This window comes from Pteropus vampyrus, unplaced genomic scaffold, assembly GCF_000151845.1.
Source record: "Pteropus vampyrus isolate Shadow unplaced genomic scaffold, Pvam_2.0 Scaffold25, whole genome shotgun sequence".
In the NCBI taxonomy this organism is placed as follows: domain Eukaryota; kingdom Metazoa; phylum Chordata; class Mammalia; order Chiroptera; family Pteropodidae; genus Pteropus; species Pteropus vampyrus.
The window spans coordinates 6,651,801-6,664,546 of record NW_011888806.1 but is presented as its reverse complement, the minus strand read 5'-3'; the positions used below and the strand labels follow the sequence as shown (position 1 = coordinate 6,664,546).

At 32.0% G+C, this 12,746-nt stretch overlaps 1 protein-coding gene across 1 annotated transcript in view; it reads left to right on the top strand.

Annotated features, from left to right (window-relative positions):
- CCSER1 (coiled-coil serine rich protein 1) overlaps positions 1-12,746 on the top strand; it is a 1,102,883-nt gene that overhangs the window by 402,430 nt on the left and 687,707 nt on the right. The window contains exon 7 of the mRNA XM_011356283.1: positions 233-310. Coding sequence (XP_011354585.1) covers positions 233-310 — 78 coding nt within the window. The remainder of the gene's footprint in view (positions 1-232; positions 311-12,746) is intronic.

The following is a 12,746-nucleotide window of genomic DNA, read 5'->3' as shown; positions in this document are numbered from 1 at the left end:
AAAGGTAAGAAATATGTTAAGCAAATGTTATACTAAATACCACCCTAACACAAAAGATGATCATTGTATTTAACAAAATGCATTTATAATATACATTGTGATAACTTGACTACACCCATATTTCATTCATTCATTTATTATTATTTTAGCAAGAAGGATTAGATTCTAAGTTAGGAATAATAAAAATGACTACAAAAAGTGTATCTTTAATTCAATTTTGTTTTCTTTGCAGAGTGCAGATATGAGCCCAGCAAGCAGCACCACTTCACTTCCTGTTAGTCCTCTTACCGAAGAGCCATTGCCTTTCAAGGTAAAAGACAAACACACAAAAATAATTGTTTATAATACTTTTAAGATAACTAATAAATATTTACTTTACTATGGTAAAACAGTTCATGCACGGATGGTAAAATGAACTGCTTTAATATGTAAGGATCTTATTTCAAATGTTAAAATCCTTTTTTGTTTTATTTTGTTTGGTTTTATTTTCATTCTAGTTGGTAAATAAAGGCAAAGTTTGAAATAGAAATTAATACTTTATGGAACACATTGTTTGCCTTGCATGTAAGAGACAGTGATTTCATTGTAATAGTTTGATGTCACAAAATTAGAGGTTTCAAATTTTTTTGTTTATATCAATTTAAGCAATAAATTTAGAATGAATATTCAGTCCTCACTGAGCGGTTAAATTTTCATTAGCTGATTAAATTTTCATTTATGACTCTAGTTCATAATTAACTAATTATCTCATCTTTACAAATCAAGAATTAAAATATGGACTAATTCCTCCAAACACATTATACTTTAAAAATATTTAAGTAAATATGCCAATAAGTATTTAAGTAATATAATTAGTAGAATTCTTCAGTTTGAAAGGCTATATACATTACAGATATGAAGTCATCTATATATATATTTTTTTGCAGTTTAAGATTAGCTATTTCTATGTAAGCCTAAGCTTATAAATTAGCTTCTGTATGTTTGTGTCAGGGATATTTGGATTTCATTGGGGTTATTATAAATAAGGACACTTCTTAAGATCATGGGGAAAATAAGAAAAACTTAGGAAGCTGAAATTATGCACTTACGTGTAACAGTTTTAGGTTGGTTTAAAGACAGCTGGATGTATGTTTTGGGGTTTGTTATGACTTTCATGATTTTTGTATTTATTGTAAAATTGTTATTATTGTGGGTTTTTTTATTTTTCCCATGACTACTATATTTTATTGCTTACACCTGCTACAGTGGCTGGCATATACTAAATATTTGCTATATTGTTAAAATGAAAATAATAGAAGGCTATGAATTTCATTGTGGACATTAGTTTTCTAATTATGCATGCTTTGTTTCTTAATGACAGACTAATAACTATTAAAAGCTCATTTTATATCAGAGAATTGTTAAATACTGAATAGTATTCTGACTACATCATTTATTGGGAAATATTTCTATAGTGTTCTACAACAAAAGGAGAACATAATATGAATGTTTCAAAGCTTAGTGTTACTTGATATTTTCATCTTATGGTGTATGGGACAGAATTTACAGAAGAATCATATCTTTAATAAGATTTTAATTGGATTTTCAAAGTGTCATCAGGAGCCATTATTTTCTTTTTAACGTTGTGACAATGCTTCCATTCCTTGAAAATTAATTTTTTAAAAGGTAAAAGAAAAGATCAGATATATTCCAAAATCAGCTGACATAAAACTTATATATATATTATTTTTAGTTAGTTTTTCCAGTTCATTCTAAGAGATCAATATTATTTCTGTGTTAATGTGTATAAGTGGTTTTACCAGTAATTAAAACTTCCAAGTGCTTATAATATATAATAGTGGCTTTTGGTAGCTTATAAAGGACCTCTTGATTTTCTTCTTTTGTAAAAGGAATATTATTTAAATATTAAAATATCCAAAATATTTTATTAGATATAAAAACATCCAACTAGCATTTAAAATTATTTAAAGTATGAAATTATGATATAAAACTGTTACATTTGCTTCTTTTATTTTTGTATTATAAATTGTCATGTAAATGAGTAATAGAATACTTATTTATCCTTATATGAATATAAAATATATAGAACCTCTTTTGAGATACACCTTAACACTATAGTGCATTATAATTACAAAAATTTGCTGAAAACTATTTAACACATAGAAGGCGTTTAAGTTTTCTTATAACCACTTCCTGAAATTTTTGATATAATTTATTTGTGTCTAAAACTTTGTTTAAAATTATGACATTTGACTAAATGATAACTAGAAACAAAATGACTTTTTTCCTTATTCCCCATGTATATGGCATCATCTTTCAAGTTAATATAAAATTAGTCCTCTTTAACCCCTTAGCTTCCTTTTCTAAGACAGTGATTCCAGTACCCAACTCTAGAACCATCTGCCCTAATATTAAAAGACAAGGCTTTTTAAAGATAAGCTTTGATAGTTGATTGAGGGAATTGATTTTACCTTTTCTCCTGGGAAGTAATTAAGCTGCTAAAAGAAATGTATTCCATCCTTTTTCTTGGTCTAAAATATTCTATTTTGGCTCAAGTGTTTAATCAAGGTGAATGCTTTCCTTTAATTATCTTCAGAATGGTATTCAGATTAAATTGATTATAACCATATCATTTAAAAAGATAACAAATGGTATGAGATATATACGTGTGTGTGTGTATGTGTGTGTGTGTGTGTGTGTGTGTATAAGGTATAATTACCTTATAATTACCTTCCCTCTATTATCTGTGTCTTCATTCTTGAATGTTAAATGAGAAATTGGTTATCAATAGGCCAATAGTATCACAGTTGAATCTGTTAAATTGAATGTGGAAGAAAACTGGGTAGCATCCTGGAGACTCTCAGGAGTCAAGAGAGGTAGGTTAAACTTTGGAGATACATGAATTAAAGATGACAATTAAATCTTGTTTAGGACCAGATGTTTATTTTCCATAATAAAGCAGTATTTTTCAACACTGTTAGTACTAGAGCCCATTCTTCAATTTAATTTTTAAACATAAACAGTTGTGCAGTGAAAGATAGTTCAAGCTTCATATACTTACTTGCTTCTGAATTTTGTCCACATAGCAGTTTGCATCCTACTAAACTTCTTAAACTTGCCCTTACCATTTAAAACCCATTGCTGTAGTGTTTTGTTTGACTTAGCTAGTCTTTCAAAAATCAGGATGTTTCCCACAAAAATTCATCCAGTCTTCCCTTAAATGAGCGCAGGGAACTTTGCGTCTTTCAGATAGAACTGATTGACCAAAGATAAGTGAGATTCCTCCACCTGGACAGGGCACATAAATACCATTTCACCACAGTCGTCACCATTCCTTAGAGTATTCGTGTCTGGCCATGAAAGCATTTGAATATATTCCTTCATAGAAGAAGATATATCATGAATAGCCCTTTACATATGCTGCAGGTAATAAACTCACAGATTTCTCAGTCAGACTCTTAGTGCTGAGAAATTTCTAAGATTCCAAGCGCTTATAATTGTACAGACTATTGTTATGAACATACATTTAGAAACAAAAGGCAAATGCATAACCTCTATTTTTTAATAAATATTCAGCATTACATAAACTGTATACACAAGTGGTCTGTCATATGCCACTACATCAGTATGGAAGGCCAAGGGATAATTACTTTTGCATGGGTGGGAATAATAGTTTACCAAATAACCACAATAGAATAAAAAAAGTTCAAGATCATTCATCTATGACTTCAATTTGGGGAAGAAAAAAAAAGCATACTGCTTAACTGTTAATTACATTTTTTGTAGTTTTTTCTATAGAATAACACTGAAACGAGTTGACATTATTAATTTTGATATTCCCATTTTACACTGTTCTCCTTTTTCTCCCTGCCATTCTCTGATTTCTCTCAACTGTCTAATCACTTCCAATCTAACCTGCTTTCCCTCTCCCTGTGTTAGGCTCAGTCTCATGTTCCACACCAAAGATGCTGTGGGGCCACCAAATATTACTGTCTCTTAGTAGGATGAACCTTTTTATTTATTTATTTATTAATAGCCTCAATCCATCCCTGGAACTAACACTCTTGAAGCTAAAGCTGGTTCATTGTTCCTGACCCCTCTATAATAATACATGTTATTACGGACTATATGCTTTTTGCCAACCACATTCATCACATATTTTAAAATTTATTTATACTTCAGGGAAGCATGGCTGCTAGATTTATTCTTTTTTCCTCCAGAAGCATCTTTTCTTTGATTAGATGTTAGAAAAAGATAGTTTTCTTTCTTACCCTTTTATCTTTATCCTATGATAAATTCAACAGAATAGAAACAAATTTAACTCTATTTTTCTTTAGACTCTGCTTCAAAAGTACCCTTCATTCACCAATCTTCAAAGTCTAAAAATAAACAAAAATAAATCATTGCCTTTCTTGGCCCATAGACTGCTGCTTCTCTGTGATATTTGGGTTCCTGGAGTGTCTAATGAGGTTGGGTGTCCTGTGCCTAGAATGTATAGTGGAGCCACCGTCTCTGAAGTCTAGCTACCTTCCCCAGGAGCTGCCACAGAGTGGTGCTGGGCTCTTTCCTAGATCATCTCTCCTTGTGAAATCTGAAGTTCTCTAACTCCTTTTCCTCATCCTCAGAAATCACCATTAATCTAGACTAGAGAAACTCTACCTCTTCAATTTTTTCTTGGAATTATCCCTCTTTTCTTTAATCAGCTAGGGCTTGGAAAAATCTCCTCAATGTACCTTTTTTAGTAACAGAATCGAGGAAAAGAATTATTTGAGGTGTCCAAAGATTATTCTGCCATGATACAAACCTCACATTAAGGAGCACAGAGTCACCTTGTTTAAACATGGGAGAGAGAAATGGAAATAGAGAAATAACATAATGTCTCAAAAATCTATCCTGTCATGCAATGCTGGGATGTTAAGGGGAGAAATGATACTAACTCTACCTAACTATAGAGCCTAAACTCAGTACTTCATAACATGCAGTAACACATATAGTTTGCCCTCAACTATATAAAATAAATAATCTATAGAAAAATATCCCGAGAATATACAACTATCAATCATCAACTATTTGAATGGATCATACATAGAAAAAATATTTTTCTGTAGTTTCTATAATAACCACTTATTTCTAGTTTAAGAACAATACTTAGTTTTAAGAAAGCCAAAAAGAAAATTGAGAACATAAGAGGCAGCGTAGCCTAGTTAGGACATTACTGGGGAACAAATCTCAGTTCTGCCACTTTCTATCTGGGTAACCTCAAGACTTTATGTCTCAATATCACTGTTTATAAAATGGGAACAACAGCAACCACTTTTTCGTTTAAGGTTAAAAAGTTAAGAAATAAAAAATGCTTGCAATAGCATATAGTGTGTAGTACATGTGTTAACTGTTACTTTTTTTGTGTGTGTGTGGAAGAGATATCTCTAAGTTTAAGCTAGTAAAGTCCTATATGTTATGAATAACATGAAACAGAAACATTTTCACTCAGTTCCTCATACTTTATTCCAAATGTGAGAGTAGAAATGTATTTTAAACATAAATCCTTTACTTTGATGAAAAATACTGATTAATATTTATTCCTAGAAGTCATGCTATTGATTTTATACCCTCAAGTATTCAGATGAGCTCATATATCAGAATCCTTTTATAAAAATAATTAATGGAAATATTAATTAATTATGAGGGAAAAGAAGTAAATATAATAAATGTTTCTTAAGGGAAAACTAGTAATTTTAGTAAAACATTACTTGAAAAAATATTGCATAGTTGTTACTGTAATCACAAGGACTTATAGTATCTGCGTCTTTCAGATAGAACTGATTGACCAAAGATAAGTGAGATTCCTCCACCTGGACAGGGCATATAAATACCATTTCACCACAGTCGTCACCATTCCTTAGAGTATTCATGTCTGGCCATGAAAGCATTTGAATATATTCCTTCATAGAAGAAGATATATCATGAATAGCCCTTTACATATGCTGCAGGTAATAAACTCACAGATTTCTCAGTCAGACTCTTAGTGCTAAGAAATTTCTAAGATTCCAAGTGCTTATAATTGTACAGACTATTGTTATGAACATACATTTAGAAACAAAAGGCAAATGCATAACCTCTATTTTTTAATAAATATTCAGCATTACATAAACTATATACACAAGTGGTCTGTCATAGGCCACTACATCAGTATGGAAGGCCAAGGGATAATTACTTTTGCATGGGTGGGAATAATAGTTTACCAAATAACCACAATAGAATAAAAAAAGTTCAAGATCATTCATCTAAGACTTCAATTTGGGGAAGAAAAAAAAAGCATACTGCTTAACTGTTAATTACATTTTTTGTAGTTTTTTCTATAGAATAACACTGAAACGAGTTGACATTATTAATTTTGATATTCCCATTTTACACTGTTCTCCTTTTTCTCCCTGCCATTCTCTGATTTCTCTCAACTGTCTAATCACTTCCAATCTAACCTGCTTTCCCTCTCCCTGTGTTAGGCTCAGTCTCATGTTCCACACCAAAGATGCTGTGGGGCCACCAAATATTACTGTCTCTTAGTAGGATGAACCTTTTTATTTATTTATTTATTAATAGCCTCAATCCATCCCTGGAACTAACACTCTTGAAGCTAAAGCTGGTTCATTGTTCCTGACCCCTCTATAATAATACATGTTATTACGGACTATATGCTTTTTGCCAACCACATTCATCACATATTTTAAAATTTATTTATACTTCAGGGAAGCATGGCTGCTAGATTTATTCTTTTTTCCTCCAGAAGCATCTTTTCTTTGATTAGATGTTAGAAAAAGATAGTTTTCTTTCTTACCCTTTTATCTTTATCCTATGATAAATTCAACAGAATAGAAACAAATTTAACTCTATTTTTCTTTAGACTCTGCTTCAAAAGTACCCTTCATTCACCAATCTTCAAAGTCTAAAAATAAACAAAAATAAATCATTGCCTTTCTTGGCCCATAGACTGCTGCTTCTCTGTGATATTTGGGTTCCTGGAGTGTCTAATGAGGTTGGGTGTCCTGTGCCTAGAATGTATAGTGGAGCCACCGTCTCTGAAGTCTAGCTACCTTCCCCAGGAGCTGCCACAGAGTGGTGCTGGGCTCTTTCCTAGATCATCTCTCCTTGTGAAATCTGAAGTTCTCTAACTCCTTTTCCTCATCCTCAGAAATCACCATTAATCTAGACTAGAGAAACTCTACCTCTTCAATTTTTTCTTGGAATTATCCCTCTTTTCTTTAATCAGCTAGGGCTTGGAAAAATCTCCTCAATGTACCTTTTTTAGTAACAGAATCGAGGAAAAGAATTATTTGAGGTGTCCAAAGATTATTCTGCCATGATACAAACCTCACATTAAGGAGCACAGAGTCACCTTGTTTAAACATGGGAGAGAGAAATGGAAATAGAGAAATAACATAATGTCTCAAAAATCTATCCTGTCATGCAATGCTGGGATGTTAAGGGGAGAAATGATACTAACTCTACCTAACTATAGAGCCTAAACTCAGTACTTCATAACATGCAGTAACACATATAGTTTGCCCTCAACTATATAAAATAAATAATCTATAGAAAAATATCCCGAGAATATACAACTATCAATCATCAACTATTTGAATGGATCATACATAGAAAAAATATTTTTCTGTAGTTTCTATAATAACCACTTATTTCTAGTTTAAGAACAATACTTAGTTTTAAGAAAGCCAAAAAGAAAATTGAGAACATAAGAGGCAGCGTAGCCTAGTTAGGACATTACTGGGGAACAAATCTCAGTTCTGCCACTTTCTATCTGGGTAACCTCAAGACTTTATGTCTCAATATCACTGTTTATAAAATGGGAACAACAGCAACCACTTTTTCGTTTAAGGTTAAAAAGTTAAGAAATAAAAAATGCTTGCAATAGCATATAGTGTGTAGTACATGTGTTAACTGTTACTTTTTTTGTGTGTGTGTGGAAGAGATATCTCTAAGTTTAAGCTAGTAAAGTCCTATATGTTATGAATAACATGAAACAGAAACATTTGCACTCAGTTCCTCATACTTTATTCCAAATGTGAGAGTAGAAATGTATTTTAAACATAAATCCTTTACTTTGATGAAAAATACTGATTAATATTTATTCCTAGAAGTCATGCTATTGATTTTATACCCTCAAGTATTCAGATGAGCTCATATATCAGAATCCTTTTATAAAAATAATTAATGGAAATATTAATTAATTATGAGGGAAAAGAAGTAAATATAATAAATGCTTCTTAAGGGAAAACTAGTAATTTTAGTAAAACATTACTTGAAAAAATATTGCATAGTTGTTACTGTAATCACAAGGACTTATAGTATCTTTTTATCAGGAAAACAACATAATGTATTTTTCTTTAATTTCCGAAGCCTCCCGCCGTGAGTTAACCTGGTAACCTTCTAAATGCAAGGTCCACTAAAGGAACGTTGTTCAGTCACATTAGATACTGGGAAAAACTACATTGTGAACAAAGCACTTGATATTTTATTCTTTGTATGTTAAACATCAGTATACTAAGTAGTGTCAGTTTATTTTGTTTGAACATCATAATGGAAAAGAGCACATTTGGAGTCTTCAGGAGAGAGGTCAGATGGTGTCATGACCTTCACAGTATCATCTGTTGTATGTCCTGCATAGATTTAGATTTGTGTGTGTGTGTATGTGTAAATGTCTATTGTTGTTTCTTGTTCAATGAATTTAATGGTCTCTATTATTAAAAATTACTTTTTCTATGTTCCAGAAAGAGCCCCAAATGTTATATTTTGTACTTCCAGCCATTTTTTTGACCAGACTATCTGTTAATGAATCAATTTATTGAGTATTTACCACATTTGGTAATATTCTAGGCACTAGTGCATCAGTGTAAACAACACAGACTAAATTCCTGCTTTCATGGTACTTGCTTTCTAGTGAGGAGAGAGACAATAAATGAATACGTATATAACATGTCAGAGAGGGATAATACATGTTATAATGGAAAATAAAGCAAGATTTGGAGGATAGAAGGTTATACTGAAATGTGTTGCTGTTTCAAAGAGAATGGTCAAAGAAGGCCACTCTGATTAGGGGATATTTTAGAAGAGGGTCATAATGCAGAAAGGGAGAAAGCCACACATCTCTGTATGAGAATAAGCCTGAGGGCAACAAGTACAAAAGCTGTGAAGCAGGAGAACACTTGGCCTCTTTAAAATCCACAAGGTGCCATTGTCGCTGGAGCAAAATGAATGAGGGGGCAAATGTTAAGAGATCAGGTCAGAGAGAAACCAGATCATGAAGGGCCTTGTAAGCCATAGTAAAGACTTGTGGTCTTACTTTACAGGAGATGAGAAACCATTTGAATGTTTTGAGAAAAGAATGACATAATCAAACTTTCTTTTAAAACTATTACTCTAACTTCTGTGTAGATAGACAACACAGGGATATGGTAGAAGAAGGAAATCAAGGCTCCTATACGTGAGAAATGATGGTGGCTTAACCTGGAATGTTCAAAGTTGTGGGATTTGGACACATTTTGAATGTAAGTCAGCAGCATTTGTTAATGGAGTGTACATGGAATATCAAAAAAAAAAAAAGGAACAATGTCAAAGATTATTTCTAAATCCAACATTTTCTATAGTTTCCTATTTTATTTCTTGTTAGCTTTCTGATGTTGCAAATAAGTAGATATGATGTAGAGGTTAATGAATTCTTATTTGTTTGTTGGTTTGGCTTAATTTTGTTAGTAGTATTAAGTTAGGAGGACTAAATTCAAGAAGGCAGATAATGTCAGTTTTACTAGGGCTAATATTCAATCCTACAAGGATTACTACTTTCTGGTAATCTATTTTCTCTCCTAGATAACGGAAAACCACACTGCTGAAGCTAAATTTAACTTATAATTTTATATGGATTCATATAGGTCAGTAATTCTGGGACAGAAATATGACTCCTTAGTGCTTAGTGAAAGAAATAAGCAGGTCAAAAAAAGGTCTCCAAGGGATATCTGATGAATTTTGAATATAAAATTATACTATGATTATATATTTAAGGGATCAATTTATGATATGATAATATTTTAAGTACACAATGGCATCCACGTGTTTCCCTAATGGAAATAAATTTTAAGAGGGCTCTATTACGTACAATATGTATATTTTAAGCAATTAGTTTGGATGACTTAAAAATAAAATTATTGTTTCAGTTTTATTTCTGCATAATAAACCATTTCAGAACTGACAGTTCTGAAACAGTAATTCTTTATTGTTGTTTATGATTCTGTAGGTTGACTAAACATATCTGGATAGTTCTTATTTGAGGTTTTATAAGTGGGTACAGTAAGATGTAGGATGAGAGTGGAGTTATCTGAAGGATCAAGTGGTGTAGACGTCCAAGATGACTTCTTTTGGGCTAGCTTGAGTTTTCTCACATTGCAGTGGTTTTAGAGTAGGTCGGCTTGTTACATGGCAGCTGGTTTCCCCCGGAGTGAATGTTCCAAGGGAAGAGGAAGTGGAAGCTACTGACCAATTAAGGACTAGACACAGAAATAGACAGCTTCATATCCTTCATTTTCACATCCTTCTGTGGTGGTGAAGCAGTTACATGGTGTGTAACTCAGCATGTAGTCATACAGAGCAAACACACTCTTCTCCCAGCAATGTATGTGATGTTTCTACCCAGTGAAGCTCATTAAAAATTTAGCACCCTAAGATTTTATTGGGCCTGGTCATATAGGAATCCTGAACCTATAGCACACAGAAATTACAAACTCTTAGAAAGAAATATGGTGTTCACCATAAAGAATGTTTGTGCAAATGGTTTAGGCACAGTTAGCAACTTATCATTTATGAAAAGTATAATATAAATGTAGGACACTGTTTACCAATCAAGTTCTCAGAAGCCCACCAAAGACCAACCCTACAAGCAGTCCTTTCTAAGGATAGTGTATTAGTTTTCTAGAGCTGCTATAACCAAATACCACAGAGTAGGTGGCTTACATAACAAATATATTTTCTCTCAGTTCTGAAGACTAGAAGCCCCAGATCAAAGTGCTACCAAGGGTTGGTTTCTGGTGAGACTCTCTCCTTACTTAGCTTGCAGATGTCTCTCTTCTTGCTATGTTCTCATGTGGCTTTTTCTCTGTGCATGCACATCCCTGGTATTTTTTTTCTATTCTTATATAGACACTAGTCATATTGAATTTAGGCCCACCCTAACACCCTCATTTAACTTTATCACCTCTTCGAAGATCTTCTCTCCAAATATGGTTACATTCAGAGGTACTGGGAATAGGAGCTTCAGCATGTGATTTTGGGAAGGGGCATAATTCAGCCCATAAAAGATAGATAGACTCAAGACTGCTATGTTATCTCTTTTCTATACACAAAGCCAATAAAGTGCACCACTTGATGGGGAATCTTTAATCTACCACATTAATATATAATTTTTTTTATTAATACAGTTTTTAGTGCTATTAAATTCTTAGTCAGGGCTGAGGAATTTGGGTTAGAAGAAATGTAGAAGAAAATTAGAGATTCCCTTGAAAGTTTATAAATATTTACCAGTGTACTCATTGAATTATTTTTTCCAATACTATTTTAATTTCCATTAAATCAAGGAACTTCACTTAAATGTCACCATATTTATAATCCTTAAAATCTTGTGGAGAGTATCAAATAATTATGTCTTTAAAAATATTTTACTAAATTTTTATTACTAACTCTGAGAGTAAAATTTATATCGAAATAACAACTACTAAACAATACTTTCTATATTATGTTTGTAGTGTTATTTTATGTTAACTATTTTTCTTTCTGGTTCTGTCAAGATGAATTTTGAATGAATATTATACCTATTATTTGAATTTTGCAGACAGCATTACTGATGTATGATGAATGCTTATATAGTAAAAAAATGATAATTTTATATTCTGATAAAACAAATAAAATTATTTTTACATAAATTAAAGCCAAAACAAATTTTGCTTAATTTGTGTTAAAAGATATGTAATATCTCTAGACATAGTAGACCTCAGGGAAAAGTATTTTAATGAAAAAAATAAGCAAATATTTTCATATTGCCTACTAGCTTCTTATTGCTGTCCAAATCTTTCTCATACATTGTCCAAATGATTTCAGGAAGGCATATACAAGATACAGAACTTGTCAACATCAATACATCTAAAAATAATGGCATACCTCCTCCCATTTCATCCCTAACTCACACATTAATTTTCTTCCTTAAATTTAAATCTCAGTTTCTTTATCTTTGCATAGGTTTATGCCTTAGATTTCTCCTAACTTTTTTGAGCTCTCTGAGTGGTACTGATATAAAACATTCTTTGTAAAAAGGCTTAAATTAGCATTGTTTCAAATGTTGAGCCATATTCTGTTTGCTTACTCTAATCAAAGAGCCCCTTTGACATATTTAGTGGACAAGATTTACTGAGCATCTGTTAAAGATCATCTCAGAAAATTGAATTCAAATATGTATTTTCTATATCAACATAGCCCTGGAAAACTACACAATATATAGATTTGGATTGTATTCCAAAACTGGCAAAAGTAAAGATTTTGTAAGAAAAGCTTGAATTTAGAATACAAAACATGGGAGGATAAAATTCAGGTACAGAAGATAATTTTGGATTCAGTTGTATGTAAAACACAGGCTGTTTTAGTGCTGCAAGCAAAATCCTAAAATCAATAAAAATTTTGAAAATTGAGGAAAT